Source organism: Durio zibethinus, chromosome 17, assembly GCF_047325235.1.
Source record: "Durio zibethinus cultivar Kanyao isolate XHJ-2024 chromosome 17, ASM4732523v1, whole genome shotgun sequence".
NCBI lineage: Eukaryota > Viridiplantae > Streptophyta > Magnoliopsida > Malvales > Malvaceae > Durio > Durio zibethinus.
This window is the reverse complement of record NC_143178.1, coordinates 20,234,958-20,259,176: the sequence shown is the minus strand read 5'-3', so window position 1 is coordinate 20,259,176 and position 24,219 is coordinate 20,234,958. Positions and strand designations below refer to the sequence as shown.

The window sequence follows — 24,219 nt, the reverse complement described above, 5'->3', positions numbered from 1 at the left end:
TCTCTATTGTAATTATGTCATCTGAAAATATTTTAATTTAAAAATAATTGGTAATTAGTAGTTTTACATGTCTTAAACTAATAAAAAGGGGATAAATGTAGCAGAGCATGAAAATAACTTACATTTATCTGTTTTATGATTGTTTTGTATATAAAATTTGGCTAATTTACTCTTCTTGAATTTTTTACTTACTTTTTTATTATTGATATATGAAACTTACTTTATTTATTTGTTAACATTACTACATGTAAACTCATTTACTTATATTAATTATTAGTAGTTTAGAATGCGGTGCATTCCATATTGGATAGAAAGATTGGATTATTTATGAGTAAAATTTTTTATTCATCAATAATAAAATCTTTCTATCCAATGTAAGATGTATCGTATTCTCAGCTACCCACAATTGAAAGTGTTTTTTGTGAGATGTATCCAATGTGAGATGTATCATCAAATAATTATGACCATTTGCCACATAACAATTGATTTTGTTTAAACATAATTATTTAAAATATGAATAAAATCAATATAAAAATTAATTTTGTCCATTAATAATTAAATCTTTCTATCTAATATGGGATGTACCATATTACAAACTACCAACAATTGAAAGTGTTCTTCATGCCTCAAAGTCAAAATTATTTTTTATTATTTTTCTTCTCTTATTTATTTTTTTCTAACAATTATATTAAAGATTCAATCTCAAATTGGGGTAATTAACATAAAAGAAAATTGAATTATAAGATATTTGGTTAAATAACACTAGAAGTAGAATAGATTTATACCTTTAATATTATACACCAATAATGGGAACCCAACTTTGAATTAGTTGCCTCTAATTACAAAGTTAAATTGATAAAAATAAGTTATTGTTATGTGTCTATTAAGCACTAATAAAATCCATTCAAAATTTTAAAATTAGTGTGATCCATTGTGTAAGAAGGATGGATTTTATACTTTTAATGGAGTTTATTATTTAATTATCTAAAGCAATGGAGACATAATGAAAATTTTACCTATATAAACATAGAAGTGGTACTGCTTCAATAAATTTGTAAATGTTTATGAATAAGATAAGTACATATCCATAATAATACTAAAACAATTATAAAACTTTGATAGAAAAATAAATAAGTATTATATGTATTATATCTTCAATTATAACACTATCAGTTGATGTTTAATCTACGAACACTATTAACTTTGTTAGAATTCTAAGAGATATATTCTAATTAAATATTAAAATCAAAAGATACATTTTTGTATTCATAATATTTATTTGTGTGAAAAGTTAAAAATTAAACACCAACATTCTAAACTGGTGGAAGATGGTTGATAGTTTAAAATGTGATGCATTATACATTGGATAGAAAGATTTAATTATTAATGAAAGTATTATTCAAACCTCAAAGTCAAAATTATTTTCTATTATTTCTCTTCTTTTATTTTTTATTTCTAACATTGATTACATTGGCGGTAAAAAAGTTTGAATATACATTTTTTCAGGTTTACTTAATCATATTGATGAAGGTACATTTTATATTTTTCTTTTTGCATTTAACTAATTTTATTAACCTTTATTTCTTACTTTTTTGTTATTATATATACAACTTACTTGCTTTGATTGTTTCTTCTTAAAAGCATGTACTTTGATTTTTACTTTATTTTTGTTTAGGTATTAACACAAATTTCGACATGCCACAAATTAAAAGTATATTATGTTAAGAGTACTAAGATGGTAGGGCTTGTTAATTTATACATTATATGTTCCATTGAAAGAATATATATTCCATAATTAGATTAATTAGTTCATGTAGTTTGCTTTTAATATACTATATATCTTCCACACAAAATCAAGTGGGATTACTAATTTATACATTATATATTCAATTGAAAGCATATATATTCCATGCCTAAATTAATTGATGTATGTAGTGTACTTTTAATACTATATATATATATATATATATTCCATACACAATCAAGATTTTACTTTTAATATATTTTATTGTGATTTTGCTTATTATTCTACTTATATATATATATTTTGATATGAGCTAGCCTTGATTGTGCATTTACTTTTTTTTTTTTTTTTAAGTTAAATGTACGCTTGCTTATTTATGTAGTCATTTGGAAAATTGAAGAAGATGCCAGGAATAATATGATGGTTGCATAGAGAGATCTTAATCTAATAGGAATACTTCAGTGAATGCATTGACAACTTGCCTGTAAATGGTGGGAACTAACCTTATATGTTGTTTCATTCAATTGGTATTAATAGTGAATCATAGACTATTTTAGTCTAAAAAGATCTTTGAGTTTGAGGCCAATGCTGCAAGAAAATACAGTAGTTCAATTATGATTTTAAGCATACTAATCATTGCATCTGAGTTGTTTATGAGGTAAAACATAAGACTATAATTACTATGAAATAATATATATACCATAATGTAGAAAACTATGCCTATGTTTGGAAACTTTTGAAAATTCTATTATTTTGAATAAGACATCTTATAAGATTTAAACAAAGTCAATTGATTGCACTTGGCTTTACCATGATACATTTTGAATAAAAGGTGTTAAAAAGCCTATTGTTGCACTTGGGTTTATGTTTTAATACTTCATAGCGGCATTTATTAATTAACGTAATTTGAATTTTATGTGGAATATGAGTCATATCAAATTTATTTTGCAAATGATGTCTTTCTCTGTCACACATACTCATAATCACGATCAATAATTAAATCCATCTTGAGTGCTTCTTTTCTTACCTTTTTTTTGAACTAGCATGCAGAATAAAAGTTTCTCCTATCATTCACTTATTTTTTTCTAATGTTCACTAATCTTAAGTAACTTTTCTACAATTTAAAGAAAAAGAAAATAGAAAGGTTTGAATATGTTTAGAAAAAAAAATAGAGGGGGAAGGGGTTACTATTTTTTATATAATAATGATACTGGGGTAAGACAGTTGAATGGCATGAGGCTATAAACATAAAAATGTGTTCTGGTTAGCATGATTTTACTAAGTACAAAAGAAAAAAAAGGCAAGCAAATTATTAGGTTGCTTCGACTTCTTCGGCTTTGATATATTGTTGAAAAATCTTTGCAAACTTTTATTTCGAGTGATTCTCTAAGATTTTGATTTTTTGATTCTTTACAGCTCTATTCACAATAGGCAGACCTATGCTATTATAAAAATATTCCTTTCTTAGCTAATGAGATTTCATCAAACCTTAAAAGTAAGTTTCTTACCCTTTTTTTTTTCCTATTGTTTGAAAATATTTTCTGATATATGATTAGTACTAGATTTTCAGATAATTTCATTCCTGTTAGTTTAGTGTTTTATTTGCAATACTTTTAAATGTAATTGATAGGCAAAGTGATGTAAATGGTAGGATAAAAATTATTTTATTTCATGTTTGATATTTATTGAATTAGCGAATATATGTCCATTTGTAGTTTGAAACTTCTAATTAGATTTTGTTATCAATTTTTTCATGATTGTTTTACATGTTCAATTTAAAATCATGTTAGTACAATGGTGATTAGTGAAAAATAAATAGAGTTTCCTTACTAGAATTGGTTTACACTTTTTATATGTTGAAACACAATTAGAGATATTTCTAACTTTTTATTTATATGAGCTTCTATACTAGAGCTGGTTTGCACTTTTTATGTGCTGTGAAACATAAAAGATATCTTTAGCTCTAGCTTATGGTTTATAGGAGTTTAAGTAAACCTTTATTATTATTATTTTTTTGCAAACTTTCACAGATATTATTATCTTTTCTACTTATTGATCTTTTTAACTACACTATTAAATTTGTTTTTATTGTCTAAACAAGAAAAATGTACCTGTAGCATAGTGTGGGTATAATAGTAGTTGATTTTAATTTTTTAACATGTGAATGCATAAATTATAATAAAAATTATGCATCTCATATATCAAAAAATTATTAAAATATAATAAAAATTTTGTGTATCTCTTAGGTTCAAAAACCATTTCTTTGGAAGCATAAATGTTAAAAAATTAGAGAAATAAAATTAAAATTGAAAGTATAGTTAAAGAATAAATTATCTGTTAATGCATATGATATTTAGTCTTTTTAAATTTAAAAATAATCAAATAATAACAAAATTATTATAAAATCTCTAAAAATAAAAATTATATTTTTAAATTTCAAATTTAAATAACATATATTTAAATTATTAAAAAATTTATTTTATAATATCACTATATTTGAGATTTTTAAATTTAAAAAATATATATTTATATTATTAGAAAGTCTATTTTAAAAGATAATATATTATTATATTTGAAAATTTTAAATTAACATATATATATTTAGATTATTTGGAAATATATTTTTAAAAAATAATATATTTAAATTAAAATTTGTTGCTACCCACTTAAAAATAATTGAATTGATTTTTTACTTAAATTTAAAAATTTTGAATAATTAAATAGTTTTTAAATATATATTCTTTCATAAATATCTTAAAATTAAAAAATATGTTACATGTTACTGTAAAAAGAGAAATTTTAGAATTTTTTTATTATCGGAAAGAGAAATATTCATCTAAATTTTCATGTAAATAAAATTTTTGTAATATATTATGATATAATATTATATATGATATGATTTATATCAATTATGATTGATAATTTGTTTAATTTTCGTTCTTAATTATTTTGACTTTGATTTTTATTAATAAATTGTATAAGAATTAAATTGTAACAAATCTTTTTCTCGAATTTGGGTTAAACGATGGACATTTTAACCAAAAAAAAATTATATTTTAATTTATATGATTTTACATTTTCTTTCTTACATGTCACTTTAAGGTGAAATAAATTTTTATAAGCGTCGTTTTAAAAATTTTCACATTTTTCATTTCATATTGATTTTTTTATTTTTTTAATAAGTTAAATATTGATGTAATAATATTATTTAAAATTTATAATAATATTGCTTCTGTTTCGCACAGCTCAAAAAAAAAAAAAAAAAAAAATCGCCGCTTCTCGCTCAATCCGTCAGGTCTGTCAAGTCTGTCTCTAAAATTGACCGAAGAAAAAAGTCGTAACAGCATAAGCCTAAAGCTAATCCTATCTTAATTCTTTGATCGAAAAAAAAAAATCCCACCACCTCCCTGGTTTTCTTACCGCCAATTATCCATTCCGTCAATCCATTCCTCAAATCTGGTTCTGTACCGATCAGCGTCCCGCATCCATCCCTTATTTCTCGCTGGCGTCCCCAACTCTATCTACAAACCGAAAACTCAAGTACGCTTTAATTTTTGTGGATCAGGTTAGATCAAGTAAAAATCCTGATATATCTCTGCAAAATTTCTAGTTCTGGCCATTATAACTATATTTTTCTTTGTTTAAATGAGCTCGGTAGTTTTATATATATTTTTGCATATTAGAATTTTGATGAAAGTAATCTCGGCTAGAGCCAGACTTCTAGCTAGAACTCCCATTTTACTTTTATCTATTTTTTTTTAAAAAATTTTACATATGAACTACTATGTGGGTTTTTATTTTTAGATTGTATTTTTTGAAAAAAATTATGGGTAGTCTTTTTCTATCTTTTAAGTCGAAGAGGAGAAATTTTTGTTTATTATACGGTATTTTATTTGATTGTTTTTGTAATTAAAATTTTCTTTTTTATGGTGCTCATGGGACAATAGGGGAAAAAAGGGTGGTGAAACCCCCGCCCAACTAGTGGATGCCATTTAAGATCCACATTGGACCTTTAAATGCCGGGTTTCAAATTGTTAAAGACTCTTCTGTTTATGGCCGCTTCTTTATTGTACAGTTGTTGCTTCATTGAATTTGCTTCATTAATAGCCTCACAAATGACTGGAAGGTCTAATTAATTAATGGGATTTGGTCTCTTTTAAGGGGTTAAACATGCTAGACATGTAGAGATCATTGCTTGGATTAATTGTCTAGCATAATTAGACATTAACTCTTGTCTATGTAATGCTATTGTTATATTGAAAAGGTACTAATTTCAGGAGTCACCTAAATTGTAAGGCTTATGTTGTTTTTTTGATATAAATGGTTAAGTGCTTTGGACATACAAGGGATTCCACTACTGAAATATTTCATTAATTATAAAGAGAGACCTTGATTCATAAGTTCACAATTTTCCTTTTCTCTCATAAATTAAAGTTTATTTAGATATATCTGTAGGTTTTTTTTTTTTTTTTTTTTTACTTAAAGGACCTAGAGAAGGTGAGCATGTCAACTTTAGAATTCTTAGAAAACTTATTGTATACTGAAGTTTTTGTTGACTGCTTGTTGAAAACCAAGTTGGAAGGGTAATTTGCAGTCTTTCTTGAGTTTTCTTTTGATTTAGTTTTCACTTTTGAAATGGATCTGGCATTACATTATGGAGGCATACGCTGGATTAAGTTGGATTAAGTTTAGTAATCATAGGGAAACTAGTGCTAGTGTGAATAAGTTGGATGGTGAGATAGTACCAAAGAGTAGTCATTTCGATATTTGGGATTAATTATTCAGAGCAATGTTGAGATAGAAAGGGATGTAAATCATAGGATTTAAACAGAATGAGTGAAGTGGCGAAGTGCATCGGGTGTGTTGTGTAATTACAACATGCCTTTAAAGTTAAAGGCAAAGTTGTATAAAATAACCGTAAGGCCTGCATTGTTATATGGAACTAAGTGTTGGGCCGTTAAGAAGCAACATTAGAAGGAAATGAGCATAGCTGAGATACGGATGCTTAGATGCACGTGTGGTAAAATTAGAAGAGACAAAATCAGAAATGAAGAGATTCAAGGAAAATTAGAGGTAATCCGAATAGAGGGAAAGATGAGAGAGGACCATTTGAGATGGACATGTGAAATGTAGGCCTATCTATGCACTAGTTAAGAGAAATGAGCTTCTAGATTTAGGAGAGACCAAAACTTTTAGAGGTAAACTACTAAAGACGTGGATGCGAGTAATAAAAAATGATATGAGAGTTAAGGAAGTAGATGAAGAGGTTGTTATTGATAGAAATGAGTGGCGCAAAAAGATTCAAAATTACGACCTAACATGATTCCTTTTTTGGGTTTTCATACAGTTGACCTTAGAGTTATAGGATATAAGGCTTAGTTTGTTGTTGTTGTTGTTGTTGTTGTTGTATTTGAGTGGATTGGGCGGAATTAGTCATCCTTTTCCAATGATTTGGGCTGTTTTAGGCTTTTAAAACATATTCCATCTCTAGGGTGCATGCAAATCAAGTTATAAAACACTAGAAGTTATCCTATTGTATCATTTGTTTTTGTTCCTTTGCTTTGCTTTTTGCAACTTAAATTTTATATTTAGGGTTTTATATTTATGGATCTAGGTCTCTTTCTTAAATCAAGAGGAAATTTAAGAATTTTTTAGTACAGAGTTTTAATCTTTTTCTCAACAGATTGAATTTAGGAAAACACTGTTTTGGTCTCCTTTACTGTTACAGGTGATGTTTTTCATTTATTGGCAGCTGTGATCCCTCCCTTTGTCTACAGTTCAGAGGTTCCAAGGCTTAATCCGTATTGTTCTCATTTCTTCCTAAGTTAGGTCCACTTTCACTTTTATAAATGTTTAAATGCTTTTTAAAACATTTTTGGTACTCTTTTATCTCATTATTGTTTCTTTTAGTTTAATTTTAGGTATATTTCATGTATTGTGGTGAATTTTACTGTTGTTTTTGAGATTTTTTTTTTTTTTGGATTTTGATGCATTTTAATTTATTGTTGTTCATCCTTTTTACCTTATGGTGGTATATTATGGAGTATTGCCATACAGAAAAGAGTGAAACTAAAGGCTGAAATTTTGGACACAATGAAGTTGAATATGATGACTATCTCTGGTTTAGAAAGTGGAAAAAAGGTACACTTAATGGTTTGTCACATAAGTCTCAATAATCCTAATTTCCTTTTAACCAAAAGACTGAGACCAACCTCTTTCCTTGTCAAGTTAAAATCTTGAGTAGATTCTAGTTCAGAAATGCTTTTAACTTGGATGTATAATTGGGTAGACAATAAAGGATATATTAGCAATGAATTTAGGAAAGGGGTCGAAGAGTTCACTGAATTTGTAATTTTGCAACATGACTTCATAAGTGACAACAAGATTAGGTGTCTATGCTTTAGATGTGATAACAAAAAGTTTCTTTCACTAGATGAAGTCACTGTCCACCTTTATTTGAACGGATTCACTGGTGTTTATACAATTTAGGTTGCACATGGATAGCCTTTTAGTATTAATTGGGATGTTGGGGAATCATCAAGAAGTAATGATGAGGTTTTGAATCCATGTAGACAATTGGTTATTTGATATATTTACATTTGAATTCATAGATGTATAATTGCAACCTTGTTATAAGTGTAGCTTACTTGTGGCTATCTAGATGAATAGGTTTGTTTCTCTTTTCTCTTGTGTTTTTGGTCTTTTGGCTCAACTATTTTATGTCTAATACTTAATACAGACTAGTTTTTTCCCCTGGACTACTCTGCAGGAGTGTAATTTCTTTTAAAATACAAATTAATTGGTTAAGGGAGGACCATTCTCCAACCGGATCACAGGACCTTATTAATTAATAATATATCATGGAGGGAAAAATGCATCAAAAAGAGAATTAAAGCTAATGTATGTATTTTACAAGAAAACTCAACCCATTGGGCCTTGATTTTCTTGTCTGGCCATTGCAATGCCATATAAACTGGTCTCTCCTTTAGTTTTTGACCAATTAGGAAGTTACATATTATTATTAGAATAATAAAATTCTAAAACTAATATACAATTTGCTATGGGTTGCTTTTGCTATTTCAATTGTGTCATTCCTATCTAATGGATAAGAGTCGGATTTACAAGTCTAGAGATAGTAGAGACTAACAAGGAGTCAATCAATTTCTTGAATTTGCATTTAGTAATGCATTGGTGGGAAGATATTGTGTTCTTGCAGCGAAGTGTTAATTGTTCTTGGAAAATGTATGAGGAAGTCAGACTGTACTTAATATGTAAGGGTTTTGTAAGGGGATATACATAATGGGTTTGTTATGGAGAAAGCAAATTTACCATCTTCTCCTATCAATGCCATTCCGAGTTCCAATGTCTTGTTCCTTAAGCCATACACTTAATGTTCGTGAAGTTTAACAAGTTCAAGATATTACTTGTGCAAACATGAGGGGGTTGGATAATATGAGAGAATTGTTGCATGTTGTGATGGGTATGGTTAAGGTCTATTAGGTGGTGATGAATAGGTTGTCAAAAGTGCAATGAATCCTTAAGATCCTGATGCAGAGGTAACAGACAATAAGAAGGGTCTACTGGGAAAATGAGTATTTTTTTATTTAATTTGTTGAAAGGTGCTGAAAAATAATTATTTCCCAGGTGCAAGCCATTGTTGAAGCTGTCCTTAGTGAATTTGTTTCATATAAAGTGTGTGTGGGTGGACTGATAAATCATTTATCATAGTATTTGAATTGTTGGGTCCAACATTTTCAGAAGGCTAAGTCTTCTTATGAAGCAAAGAAAATTATTAAGGCTTTAGGTCTTATGAGAAGATCCATGTGTGCTGGCATGATTGCATGTTATTTTGTCAGGAGAATGCAGATGATGAATCGTACCATGTTTTTGGTTCTTCTCGTTGGGTAGATAACAAGAAAAAGGATCAATTGGATATTGATGGTGACAACACTGCCATCAATTATTCAAATTATTCAAACTGAAAATCACATTATTCAACAATACAACATAATAATTTAAAAAACACAGGTTAAAAGGGAAAAAATGAAAGGAAAGAAAACCTAACATAGCAGCAATAAGTGATTTCAAACCAGTCTTCCGAGATTTGTATTAACCACCATCCTGAGCGTAACACAGAAATAGATTGGACTACCCAGCTTGATGGAATCAAGCATAAATTACAATAATACCACACACATGAATGCCTCCTCAACCACAAGTCATGGCAATTATAGTCAATAAAGGTCTGTCACCCAAAAGTAAGGAAAATAAACATATATCAAATAAAAGAAAAAGAATAAGCCATCTTACAATACCTCTTCTTGTTCATCTCCATTTTGGGTTGTGAACAATGGGGGCGTGGTAATTCCTATTTAATGCCAAGAAAGATGTGCTGCAGGGTAGGAAACAATTTCTAAAAGAAAAAATAGTTGATGATTTGTGTGCAGGTCCCCTATCTGGATTGAAGGTAAAATTCCAGATGAGAGTGTTTGGTGTGGGATTTTCCATTTAAAAACCATAGTGATTTACTCTCAGTAATTACATCACCTTGTTTGGTAAAAATTTAGAAATCCTACGTGATAGTGATCTTAAATCACTTGAGTGATAAGATCATTGCCTTGGGGAGTGATCTGATTTCCAACCTAAAGGATGGGAAAGTTTTATCTTCATAGGAAAGTAATTTTCAATATTATTTTTTGACTAATTTACCCTCACAAAAAATATAGTTAAAATTACCCAAGAAGCTGTTCACAAAAAATTTAAAAAACCGGTTTTTTAATCACTTATAACATAAATTTAAAAAAGGTTTTATGTTATAAATTTATATTGATTAGAAAAAGATAAAGAATTTATTTAATAATTTTTTTAGAAATTATTTTTATCAAAATTGATTTATACTTTGTAGTTTTATATAAAATAACGTTTAGCTATTTTATGACTTGTTGATTCAATAAGTACTAAATATTTTGCGTTTTTTTTTACAAGGTTGTTTTGGATATTTTGTACTATATAATTTATTTTTTCATATAATACCAAACACAGTTATTTAAAAGCATTGGTGATTTATAATATTGTATCAAACATGGTAATCTTAGATCATTAGTGATCAAACCACCTTGGTGTTTTTATCACCATGGTAATTAGATCACTGCAGTGATCTTGAAAATGATACCAAACGTTACATTTGTGGAACTCTTTTAGTTTCATCTTCAACATGTTCCTTGCTGTTCTGCATTCATTATAAGATGGAGTAAATATCCATAATTTCCCTCAAAGCTCTCCAAAGGAATTATAATTAGTGTTATTGATACCAAAATTTACTCACCCAAAAAAAAATAATAAATAAAATAAAATAAATCATGCACAAAACATAACAACCATAATGAGAAGTAGGTGTTTCTTATTTCAACATTTTGATTTGATTCTGCCGCTGTTGTCTTTTGCAGCAAAGAAAAAAGAATTACAATTTACATCCTCAGTCCAGGTTTAATAGCTTTGCTTTCTTTTGATGCTCTTTTTCCTGGTTTCTGAGAGCATTTGTTTTTCTGACTATACTAATTTACTGATTCTGTGCAAACTCAGTCCAAACTCCTATAGCAAGCTTCAGTCTTCTCACGTCTAGATTGCTCCTTCAACTGATACCAAGGTTATCCTTCTCCGTTTTCTTACTTCATTGCATAAAATAATTTAATTAAAAAATTTGTTTTCTTTCCAGTTTATGTTCCTCGATTATGTTCCTCGATTTTGTGTTGTTTATTGAAAAAATAAGTTAAACAATGTTTTAGTGGGCTGTTTCATAATGAATATCAGTGCTTACCATTCCATTTGAATCCCAGTGAATTTTGTTGATCACAATTAGATGAAAATTAACTGAATTGTAGCCAAGTTGTGAATTGAAGGTAAGTTTTGTGTTTCCATTTGCTTTTATTTGGTGGCTGAGAAAATGGAGGACTGTGCAGAAAAATACCAAATGGAGTATTTTATTTTGGGTTTCTAAAGAAATTTAAGTACTGGCTCAAGTTACGTCATAATGGAGTATTTAGTTCCTTGTTTTTCCTCAAAACTTTATTTTTTCATTATAGGATAGCATAGGTTAAAATAATCACATTTGCCTTGCATGCTTATTTTATTGTTTCTTATCTCAAAAGTTAAGTTGTTGCTTGGGTTTTCTTATTCTGCCTATTAACAGGAACTTTGATAGCGATCTTACGCTGATTTGGTTTGTTTTAATCTGTGTCAAATAGATGCAAGAGAGGTCAAAATCTTCTTCTGTAAGCAATCTTCCGCTTATCCTGGATATTGATGACTTTAAGGTAATGAATCAAACCATGGAATGCTTTAATATATTATGAGTTAAAGATCCAGATCCTTTTTGAGTTTTTTCATTGAATGCCATTGAATAAGTTTATGATTGAATGTCAACTGGTAGGGTGATTTTTCTTTTGATGCCTTATTTGGGAACTTGGTTAATGAGCGCCTGCCATCTTTTCAAGAAGAAGCAGCAGATTCTGCAGATAGACTTGGCATTGGTGGGACTGATCTACCAAATGGACATATCCGTACGTCTTCTGATGCAACAAAATTCACACAAGGACTCTCTGCCCCTCTATTTCCTGAAGTGGATGTTCTATTATCACTGTTCAAGGATTCTTGTAAAGAGTTGATTGATCTTCGCAAGCAGGTCTGTTCTGTAATAGTTGGTGATGGGTTTGACAAAACCTGTAGGATTCATATTAATGTTTTAATTTTCTTTATATGGGTTGAAGATTGATGGAAGACTTTACAATCTCAAGAAAGAGGTTTCTACTCAAGATGCTAAGCACCGAAAGACACTAACTGAGGTTAGTCAGCAACACTCTTAAATACCTTTTCTGATGAATCATTTATGCAAAAATGTCAGAAAATGAAAGAAGAACTTATTTCTTTCATGCGTAACATTGTTTTAAAAAAGTGTTTATCTTTTGGATATTTAAAACCTGTTTCTTTATAAGAAAACTAAAAAAAAAGATGAAGTTCAACAGTTTCATTGACTCTTGTTTGTGAGGACCATAAGACAACAACCCATTTCTCATTGGGCGTCGTGCAGTCTCCACTTTGATGAGCACAGTGCATTTCACATGAATATTGAGATAAATGCTTCTTTTTGTTTTAAAGCACCTTGCCTTGACATTTGTACCTTGACTTGAACAGAAACTACTAGGGATTATGTCAAAAATCAGATAAAAGAGTCTTGGATCTTTCATATTACAAGTTCTTAGGTGAATGTGAATATCAAAAAATGAGTTACAAATTGGTCATAAACTGATTAGTTTTACTTCTTATTTTTCTTCAGTTAGAAAAAGGTGTAGATGGCTTGTTCGATAGCTTTGCAAGACTGGATTCACGTATTTCAAGTGTTGGGCAGACTGCTGCAAAAATAGGAGATCATTTGCAGGCAAGATTATCCATTGCTTTGGTTCCACTAACTAGTTTTTCTGTTCCTAGTTGGTTGTCATCATGTTGCTAAATCATATAATTACTTATGGCATTTCCTAAATGCATATATTTGGTATTCTCTTGTCAGAGTGCAGATGCTCAACGTGAAACTGCTAGTCAAACCATAGAGCTCATAAAGGTACTCTCAGTTTGTCTCATGTGCTATCTGTTGCTTAAATTGCTTTAACACCTTGACAAATTAATCCCTTGCAGTACTTGATGGAGTTTAATAGCAGCCCAGGCGATCTAATGGAACTTTCACCTCTATTTTCTGATGACAGCCGTGTTGCTGAGGCTGCCTCAATTGCACAGAAATTGCGTAAGATGACTTTACTTTTGTGATGCTTTAGTTATTGTACATATAGAAAGGAGTTAGCAAATGTGTACGTGAAAAAGCGAGTGATTCAATGTGAGATAATGAATTTGATATGGTAACAACTGTTCAAATTATAATTGGTGAAATGTAACATATTTCTTTTTAGAGAACTTATTTCCATAACTACATCGTTGGGAATATGCTTTTTATGCTTCTTACAGCTTTATGAACAGTTTTAACCTTTCATGTCAATTTGTTGATTTTAGGATCATTTGCTGAGGAGGATATCGGAAGAGCTGTGCCATCAGTTGTGGGAAGTGCAACTGCCAGCAGAGGATTGGAAGTTGCAGTTGCTAATCTTCAGGAGTATTGCAATGGTATGAAGCTTGTATGAAGCTCGTGATCAATGAGAATTATAAAAGAGTGAATGAGTGACTTTTATTAGACTGTGAAAGGGGAATTTGATGAAATTATTTTGTTACCTAAAAGAAAGAGACATTGTACCTAAATTCTATAAGCTGATTATGTCATCTTGATCATTTATGGAAGCTTTAGAATTAAATTGTGAAGGAAAAGAGTCCGCTACATTCCGTCTTATTAATGGCTTCCCTTATCTTGTAATGACAAGTGTATCAAGTCTCCCTTGTGTTTTTCTTTTTTCTTTCTGTAGAATTGGAGAACAGATTGTTGGCTCGGTTTGATGCTGCATCACAGAGAAGGGAACTGTCTACCATGTCTGAATGTGCTAAAATTTTATCTCAGGTATTAATTGATTGTATATTTATAGCTGTTTTTCCTCTATAAAAGTTTAACTCAGGTATTAATTTTTTCTATTTTGAGCAGGTTATTTAAATTTATGAAGGAATCTTGTTAATCGATTTGGAATATTTCTGCTTTCACTTATGCAGTTTAACAGGGGCACTAGTGCCATGCAACATTATGTGGCAACCCGTCCAATGTTCATTGATGTGGAAGTCATGAATTCAGACACCAGATTAGTTCTTGGTGACCAGGGTTCTCAAGCTAGTCCCAGCAATGTTGCACGTGGGCTTTCTTCGTTATACAAAGAAATTACAGGTTGAGAGAGTTGTTATATTGATGTTAAGTCAAGGGCTTGAGTTCATCAACAGACTTATTGTATCTTTGTTGTTTGTCCTGCAGATACTGTGCGCAAAGAAGCAGCCACAATTATGGCAGTATTTCCTTCTCCTAATGATGTTATGTCAATTTTAGTTCAGGTGCCTTGAAGAATCTGTCTGTGTTCCCATGTTATTGAATTTCATCAACTTATATGCTGCACCATTATGTATACCTGTTCGCTATTTATGGCTGGTTTCCTATGTCATATGCAGCGAGTTTTGGAGCAGCGAGTTACCACTCTTTTGGACAAATTATTAGTGAAGCCATCTCTTGTGAATCCCCCTCCCATGGAGGAAGGTGGACTTTTATTGGTGAGTCAACTTATAGAAAATGCACCCAGTTTTCCAAATCCAAATGGTAATTAGAAGTGACAAATTTTGACTTTACTTATGTTTTACTTGAGGCTTCAGTATCTGAGAATGCTAGCTGTGGCATATGAGAAGACTCAGGAACTTTCTAGAGAGCTACGAGCCGTTGGATGTGGTGATTTGGATGTTGAAGGTAACAATATGACAATAGCTCCTATGCAAATCCCCTTGTGCATTTTCCTTTTATTATTTTAAATACATTTTGGAATCAGATATAGTTATTAATTTGTTGAATTCCATCTAGGTCCTTAAGTTTTTTTATCATTATTCTAGCCATGTCCTTATGAGAAATAGACATCATGCCCCAAAATTATCAATTTGGCAGGACAAAGTGGTCCTGGCGTTAATCCACTGGTACAAAATCTGTTTAGAGCCTTGTTTAGAGACCATTATGCCGATGAAGACACAGGACTTCAAATACTCAAATTAGTGAAACACAACATTTTTTACAGAAGCAAAAAATAAAATAAAATAAAGATTAAAAAAATAGAGAAATCTCGAAAATCAGTTGAAAATGAGAAGATTTACACATGAAATTGCTAAGAAAAATTAGTTTTGGCATGAATAGTGTGAACGTGAAGACTCTTGCCTTGTTGCAAATACTTCAAATCAGCTCAAAAAAAAAAAAAAAGAAAATCCTACTGACTAAGCTAATTAAATATGGCAAAACATTTTCTTGTACCATCAAACAAAAATGTCCCTAAGTTTCCAAGGCTGGCTGCCTTATGTGAAGATATCCAGTTATCTTTGCATTCCAAGAGCCAATTGTTCTGATCTTCATTTTACCAAAAATGCAAGCTGCCATTTTTAGGAGCCTGCACTTAACATACATGTCCATGAGACTTGTATCAAATACTTCATCTAAACAACCAATCCCTCTTCTAATGGCGTATCCATGGATAGACCTGCCTTCTTCCAGTGCTTCCAACTCTTTTACTGCCTGCAATAACTCACCATTGTCACAATATTGGGATCAATCTCTTCCTTCTGCACGTGGCTAGCAAATTCAAAATCCTCATAAGCAAGCTGACCGCCAACTTGTGCACATCCAGTTATCATTGAAGTGTAAACATCTCTTTCAGCTATTTCATCAAATACTTTGGAAGCACCACTCATATCTCCTTGCTTTGAATATAACCCTGTAAGTGAAGACTCCACAAATCCATCTTTACTTAAGCATCAAGATGAACTCCTTTTCCAAATTCGACTACCCAATTCAATGCAACTCTTCCAAATAAAAGTAATATCTGAACTATCCAAGCCAATCTTTTTTTTTTTCTGCTTCAAAAATAAATACAGCCTAAGAACTTCACAGGATTGACCACTTCTAAAATACCCAACAAGAATTGAATTCCAAAGAAAGAGATTGTTATTGATAATTCTATAAAGTAACCATCTTAATTGCAAACTTTGGGTACAAAGTTACAAGCTTTGAGCGTAGAACAGTACTTTGACAAAGCCCATGAGTGAAAATACAAGCATGAAGCTTTCTCAAGGAAGCAATATCTTTACAGTTCTCCAACTAAGAAGCAAATTTCTCTACTTTATTGCTCGTTGAATGATTAAGGAATAGACTTTGTGATTTAAGAAAAGGAATTGGGTTTTTTTTTTAAGAAGTGAAGGTATTTTAAGTAAGAAAAGAACGATGCTTTATATGTAGAATAACTGAATAAGTGAAAAATCCAAAATCATGGATTAATGGCCCAACAAAAAAGGAGGTAGAGCTGAAGAGAAAAAAGAAAGGGTTGAAGAGAAAAGGACTAGCTGGATTTTAGATTAATGTTGGGCAATTATGTAATTGTCCAATTTTTGTTAACAGCGTTAACAGTTTTGGGGTGGAATGTCCATTTCTCAAACTAATACATTTTACTTGAATTATAATCAAAACTCCATGACATGAATGGAATTTATCCCTTATTAATTAATTCAAGTAGACGGTTGAATACAGTCATTTAGAATTGTTAATGGGATTAAATAAAAGATAGACCAAACTGATGGATGATGGTTGTGTCGGATGAATTAGGAAAATTAAATCAAATGTACAATACGGCATTTCAATCAAGAGATGTGACATGACATTATATTCTTGATATTTCATGAGGTTGTCCAAACTCACAATGCATGTGTTGCACTTGATCTATGATGTAGAGATGAGAAAATATGATTCTATCATATGTATTCTTTTATCTGAATAAGCAACTCTTTTACTAAATTTATCTGCAAATATGGCCATCCACATTTTAACATTAAGATAGTAGTAGAAAGGTTTAAACTTTTAGTATACCAGATAACAGTGTTAAGTGTTTCAAACAAATGTGAAAGTAAACCGCACTCATTTGCTTTTGTTTAATTCATTTTAACATTAAGATCGTAGTACAAAGGTTTAAACTTAGTATACCAGACAACAGTGTTAAGTGGATTCAAACAAAAGTGAAAGTAAACCACACTCAAGTGCTTTTGTCTTTTTCACTCACCATTTATACCTTAATGACAAAATTGCTTGTTGTTGCAGGTCTTACTGAGTCTCTGTTTTCTGCTCACAAGGATGAGTATCCTGAACATGAGCAAGCCTCTCTTAGACAACTGTATCAAGCGAAGGTTTGCAAATTTGCTTTATATGTTCCCAAAGTTTCTATACTTGATTTGCTTCATAGTTGCAGCTTGTAAAATCTGTGATGCTGTGCAGTTGGAAGAGCTGCATGCTGAAGGCCAAAAAGTTTCTGAGTCAAGTGGAACAATAGGGCGCTCTAAAGGAGCTTCAGTGGCTTCTTCCCATCAGCAGATATCTGTTGCAGTTGTGACAGAGTTTGTACGGTGGAACGAAGAAGCAATATCTAGATGCACTCTATTTTCTTCTCAGGTAATAATTTATCCATTGATTGATGGTACGCTCTGTTACTTGTGTACAATTTTCTGCAACTCAAGAGAGACTCTTCAAAAAATACTGGGCTGAGCACTTAAAAAAGGGTTTAAAGGAAAAAAAAAAGGGATAATACCCAAATAAACCCTCAAACTATATTCAAAAAATGAAAACAAGTCTTTGATCTTTTATTGTATGAAATTAAGGTTATGAATTTTTATTTTATTGTAATTAGAACCTTGATTGTATAAAAATTTTTAGTTCGATGATTTAATTTATAGAAAATACTTAGATTTATTTGGACGAGTTGAATCTGAAATATTTGAGAGAATGCTATTTTTGAAATTGTCAATTGGACGTTGTTCATCCATTTTTTAAGATTTAATGGGTATAATTACAATGAAATGAAAGTTCATAACCTTAATTTCATGCAATAAAGAGGACTTTTTTGCATTTTTTAGAAAAGTCTGAGGGTTTATTTGGGTATTAAACCAAAAAAATTGAGGCTTTCCAATGTTTCCATATGTATTAACTGTGTTGTTCTTAAAGTTTTGTCTAGATCTTACCCTTCCGGTGGGTTTCTTAGGCTGCATGATTGGGCTAATATGTTATTTCAAAAGTTTTGGAATATTGCAATTCAGAGGCTTTATCCAGCAAAATGACTGGTATATGATAAATAAAGTATAGCTAAAGTGACATGATTGCATATATGAAAAATAAGCATGCATTATGAAACAGAACGCTAGTGTGGTAAAAAGAAACAAAGGTTGGGTAGACTGAAATAAACCAGATATTATGACATAAATGTGATCAATTACTAATTGCATTGCAATGTCTTTGACAGCCTACTACACTTGCAGCCAATGTAAAAGCAATTTTCACTTGCCTACTCGACCAAGTAAGTTGGTTAATTAAACAGGTCGATTCTCTGGATTTTTGCAATGGGTACTTAATTAATTTAAATTTTTAGGTCAGCCAATATATAACTGATGGGCTTGAACGGGCTAGAGATAGCTTGACTGAAGCTGCAGCCATGAGGGAAAAGTTTGTGCTAGGTAGTGTTAGTAGAAGGGTGGCTGCTGCGGCTGCTTCTGCGGTAAATTCCTGATTATGTTCTATTTTATGCATTTTAAGTTTCAATTTAACCTAAAAATAATGGAAATAAGGGTGGTTAATTACCTGATGTGCAGGCAGAAGCTGCTGCGGCTGCCGGTGAAAGCAGTTTCAGATCTTTCATGGTTGCCGTACAACGTTGTGGCAGTAGTGTGGCCATTGTTCAGCAAGTATGTGGGGTTTCCTCTTTTTTCTTCTCTAAGTAAAGTTCACAAATGAAAGAATATTATAGTATTACGAAGATTTGAATCAATCGTACTTTTTATCTGCAGTACTTTGCAAATTCTATATCTCGACTCTTATTGCCTGTTGATGGTGCTCATGCTGCTTCTTGCGAAGAAATGGCCACAACAATGTCTACTGCAGAGGGTGCTGCTTATAAGGGGCTTCAGCAGTGCATTGAAACTGTGATGGCCGAGGTCAGTTACTAACTTCGACTCTTCTATTTTGATTTTTCTAGACAATAGCGTGGGGGTAATTGTCAAATATGTGTATGTACAACATGGATGTGCTCGATTTTTTTATAGTTTTTCCTTATATCTCGATTCTAGACTTCCATGCCATCCATTGGATGTGTCGGCTAAGTGTACTTAAAGAAAATGAAGAGTTGGAGCAACATAGCTTTAGACAGTGCCTAAAGATTTGAGTCTTATTATATTTCTTTATAGACTTCATTATTATTGAATTCTTCTTTTTCCACCCACCTCATGGTGCCTATTTGTTTAACTCCATTTTTCGCCAAGCTTATAGATCATGCCTGTTTATGGGTACTCTTCACTTTTCTTAATTATTGGCAATTAACTTGGTGAAACTCCTTCGCAGGTTGAACGATTATTATCAGCCGAACAAAAGGCAACAGATTACCGCTCGCCTGACGATGGAATGGCTCCTGATCATCGTCCCACAAATGCCTGCACAAGGTTTGTCCTTCTAGTCAACTTTTGTGGGATCATTAGAAACTATATGGATGTGAAGCTGATTGGTTGAGGAACATTCGACATGATCCAAGTCCTTTGCCGTTAACATTTTGCACTTGGTCATAGCTTCATTTATGTGACTTTTGTTGTCTACTTGTTAATTAAATTCAATTATTCCTAGGTTACAGTAGCACTCTTCTTTAGCAGTGCAGCTGTAAAAGCAATTTATTTGATTTCCTTTTCCTTTATCATCTTTTCCATGTCCAGAGTTGTTGCTTATCTTTCCCGGGTCCTCGAGGCTGCATTCACTGCACTAGAGGGTCTTAACAAACAAGCATTCCTGACTGAACTGGTATGATGTTTATCATTTGATATTCCCCTGATTATTATGTACATAATTCCATGACTTGAAGTCTACTAAATTGCTTTGCATACAAACAAGATTGGCTTGCATGGTATAGGCAAGAAATATATGCACTTGTAAAATTTGGTGGTTTTGTAGTTTATCTGGTACAAGGATGCTTGCACTGATCAATAAATTTCTTCAATCAATTCACACAAACTCAGTTTCTCTTCGTTCATCTATCCATTTTGAAACAAGTTTTTAAGCAATGTATCCCTTGATAATTTTCAGTAATTTTGTTATGTGGTTCGTGCTATTGATTTCTTTTTTTTTTTTTTTATGTCCATTTATAGTGTTTTAACAAGTGATTATGCCACATTTTGAAATTAAATTTCTGATCCTATGTCGTTTCAGGGAAATCGCTTGCACAAAGGACTACTTAATAATTGGCAGAAGTTCACTTTTAATCCAAGGTATTTTGCCTTGCTTTAATGTTTCAATTGCCTGTTATTTATGTTGGACAGTGAACAGTGATGCATATGGTTGTAACTGGTTTCTGATCTAGGGAGGGCCTCCAGTATAGCCTGTTGCATGCAGGGACGGATTTACAGTGGGGTCAGTGGGGGCAACTGACCCCACCGAAATCTGTGAAAAAACTAAGAAATAAAATTGTGTGAAAAACCAAGAGAAAAAGCTGAATGTATATTGAAAAACTACTTATTAAGAATTACACAAGCACTTTAGATTTATAGACAACTGACTAGAAGTTAAACTAGGAAACTAAATCTTTCAAAAAATTGATCTTATAATTGAGGGATTGTTTATCTTAATTTTTTGTTCTTAATTTGAATGATACAAATACTTAATTTTAGAAATACAAATATAAATATATAGATTACAAGATTACAATCAGCTGTAAATAAACGTTTTCTCATAAAATCTAAAATCTTTTTTAAATATATTATGATATTAGACAAAATTTTAATATTTTTACATTTTACCCCTACCAAATTGAAAAAAGAAGTTATAAAAGGGAGAGATTTAAAAATATTATAAAGGATAAATATACTTTAGTAAAAAAAAAAACGGACTCATTTAAAAATGAAGTATTATATGTAAATATTAATAAATTTTGGTTTATAAATAATTATTTCATAAAAGTCTCACTCTAGCTAACTTAAGTCCCAACTTAATATTACTTTTTTCTCTTTTGTCCCCATATATCTATTTTCCTCTCTTTTCATTTGTGGATTTCAATTTTTTTTTTAATTTATGTGAAATATCATTATATTATTGTAAAAATGTCAAAGTCAAGCATGAAATAATAAAATATTTGTAAAAAGGAACAAAAAAGCACAAATTAAAGTTAAACTAATTTTATATACTAAAATATAGATAATGGGTAAAATGGAACTATAATAAAACACTCATGATTAAAAAAAATTATTTTTAACATATCAAAGTATTTTCTTCTCTTATTTTTTTATATCTTGATAATGTGATAAGATGTTTTTTTAATATTATTTAAAATTTTTAATAATATATATTTGATGTAAAATAATATTGTAGAGATGTAACCTAACAAATTTGTAAAGATGTAATCTAACAAAATCTAAAATTAAAAAAAAAAAAAAACTAGCATCAATTTTAAAATTATTAAAAAAGTTAATATATATATATATATATATAAGTAGCATGTTGTTGGTCTTATTTTGTATTTTTATATCTTATCTTATGTCTTATAAACTATATATAAATTAAATTAGTATTTAATTTAAGTTAGTCAAAAACAAATATCATTGGTAAGAAAAGTGAATTTTAAAGGAAATATCCGAAATTGAATAAAGTTATGTACTTTTAATATTGACAATGAAAAAGAAAATCCTACATTTTCTACCTATAAAAATTATTTGACTCAATTATGTAGTACTATTTTTATTTGAAAAATGACAATATTGTGTTTGTGTTTATTTGATATTTAAATTTTGATGTATTTAATGTTATAAGTTTTTATTATATTTGAGTTAATTTCTGTTTAAACTTTTTATATATTTGATATTGTAAAAAATATTTCAAATTCTTTTATTAAAAGTCTATTTTACATTTAGAAAACATTATTCTTACATTAAATAAAAAATTATATATATATTATATAATAAATTTGCCTTCAATGAAAAAAATTTTAGATCCGTCCCTGTTTGCATGTGTACCACAGAAAACTTTAGAACTTCTTGTAGTACATCGTTGTTTGCCTGCGCCATTTTAATGTTTAATGTACTGATTTGCAGCGGAGGACTACGTCTGAAGCGTGATATAACTGAGTATGGAGAATTTGTGCGTAGTTTTAATGCTCCTTCTGTTGATGAGAAATTTGAACTTCTTGGCATGTAAGTTATTGAATTCATGAACAACTAGACCAGTATTTTGTCATTTAAACCTCTATTTTACTGATGAACTGTTGGTCTCCAGCTTGGCCAATGTCTTTATTGTTGCTCCCGAAAGTCTCTCCACTTTGTTTGAGGGTACCCCTAGCATCCGGAAAGATGCACAAAGGTATTTACTCATATTATTGATCTGCTTTTTTGCACTTTATACTCTTTGATTGCCGCTTATTTTTTACAGTGCATCATGCTCAGATGCAGGTCTTTGTTAACATTTTCACATGAAATGCATCTCAAGAAACCTTAACTAAGTATTGACCAGTATTTAAAATTAAATGTTTGTACTTGAAACACAACTGCGATCCTGTTCTAATTATAATGGTGGTTGCAAAATCCGAAATGATACTTCCCATCTTCTTCTGACCATGAAAAGAGTATTAAAGTGAAAGAAAATATTTTCTGCATTGATTTGTTTGTGTCATGGTCCTAGAGAGGAGTCATAAATCTCACATGAGTTTTGTGTTAGAGTCCGACTTGGGATTTAAGTGTTCAAATCATGTTGAACTTGTGAGCTCTTTTTGTGGAATAAAATCATAAGGCCCAATGAATTGAATCATATAATACCAGACTCTGATATTTGTATCAGAATGGTGTTGGGGCACTAACAATGTGCCAGAAAAGACGGTGAGCTCTTGTTGGAGATTTGAAATATAAGTATTCAGACTATCTTCTATTTACAAAATCATAAAGTCCATTAGGCCAAAGGGAATAATATTTTGCAAGTTGATTGGTGTGAACAGTGACACTGCATGTGAATCGGTGCATTTATGATTTTTTTTGCATATTCATGTGTAGATTTAGATATAGGTGCTTTTTGTTGGGTTTTTCTCCGTGAAGGTTGCTAGTATTGATTCGGTCCCTTGTATTCAGGTTTATTCAGCTTAGAGAAGACTACAAGAGTGCAAGACTTGCATCGAGGCTTAGCTCTTTATGGTCCAGTTCGAGTTGATTTACAGGTGGCATATTGATATACAAATATCTCTCTAGTTTCTTAGACATTTTCCTTGGTGGCTAATGCCTGCCTGGTTTTTAGGCACCAATGCCACGTCAAAGTGCTGGTCTGAGATTATTGAGGATAATGAACTCGTTATTGAACTGAAAATCGAGTACAGTAGATTTTTTTTTCTTAATATTTTTTGAGTGTATATATTTGAAATAGGTATTATGTTTCAATTTTCACTTTTTAGCATTTAAGAAGAAAAGATTTGGTTCCTGTTATTTGTTTCTAAATGGTTTGCCCTAAACAAACTTCAACATATTCCAATAAAACATTTTGAAACAAGTAAGGACACAAACTACAAAATCTCTGTTGAAATAATTAAATAAGAGGATAATTAAATAAAATAATAAAGAATTTTTTTGAACTTTCAAATTCTTATTTAAACTTTTATATTTACTTTCAATTTCGATGATTGAATGAAATTATGAATTTGAGCAAGCTGTTATGGTGAAGTTGGTAAACACGTTATACTTGGGAAATAGTGCTAGAGCATCTCGATTCG

General features: G+C 30.6%; 1 protein-coding gene across 25 annotated transcripts; it reads left to right on the top strand.

The window, feature by feature from the left end:
* Positions 1 to 4,972: 4,972 nt before the first annotated feature.
* LOC111282960 (exocyst complex component SEC10b-like) lies at positions 4,973 to 23,935 on the top strand. Of its 25 annotated transcripts, none has more exons than XM_089746584.1 (29): positions 4,973 to 5,284; positions 7,497 to 7,545; positions 7,802 to 7,885; positions 11,191 to 11,228; positions 11,327 to 11,390; positions 11,989 to 12,057; positions 12,174 to 12,425; positions 12,511 to 12,585; positions 13,077 to 13,178; positions 13,308 to 13,358; positions 13,433 to 13,538; positions 13,802 to 13,912; positions 14,206 to 14,297; positions 14,444 to 14,612; positions 14,697 to 14,773; positions 14,888 to 14,986; positions 15,086 to 15,176; positions 17,556 to 17,641; positions 17,730 to 17,903; positions 18,748 to 18,801; positions 18,874 to 18,999; positions 19,094 to 19,186; positions 19,289 to 19,435; positions 19,839 to 19,936; positions 20,201 to 20,285; positions 20,691 to 20,749; positions 22,565 to 22,663; positions 22,746 to 22,829; positions 23,588 to 23,935. In XM_089746584.1, exons 6-29 carry the CDS (start codon positions 11,989 to 11,991, stop codon positions 23,664 to 23,666), a joined length of 2,478 nt encoding a protein of 825 aa, XP_089602710.1. In that variant the 5' UTR covers positions 4,973 to 5,284; positions 7,497 to 7,545; positions 7,802 to 7,885; positions 11,191 to 11,228; positions 11,327 to 11,390; the 3' UTR covers positions 23,667 to 23,935. The 25 variants fall into 25 exon arrangements, with proteins under 25 accessions (XP_089602710.1, XP_089602707.1, XP_089602706.1 ...); XM_089746581.1 differs by having other exon boundaries at positions 7,473 to 7,545; XM_089746580.1 differs by having other exon boundaries at positions 4,973 to 5,309.
* Positions 23,936 to 24,219: the final 284 nt, after the last annotated feature.

Excerpts from the sequence above, each read along its gene's own strand:
- LOC111282960 (XM_089746589.1), top strand. The coding sequence starts at position 11,989 with ATGCAAGAGAGGTCAAAATCTTCTTCTGTAAGCAATCTTCCGCTTATC. Across the intron at positions 12,426-12,510 it reads TGATTGATCTTCGCAAGCAG|ATTGATGGAAGACTTTACAA; the intron begins GTCTGTTCTGTA and ends TATGGGTTGAAG. Across the intron at positions 13,913-14,205 it reads TCTTCAGGAGTATTGCAATG|AATTGGAGAACAGATTGTTG; the intron begins GTATGAAGCTTG and ends TTCTTTCTGTAG.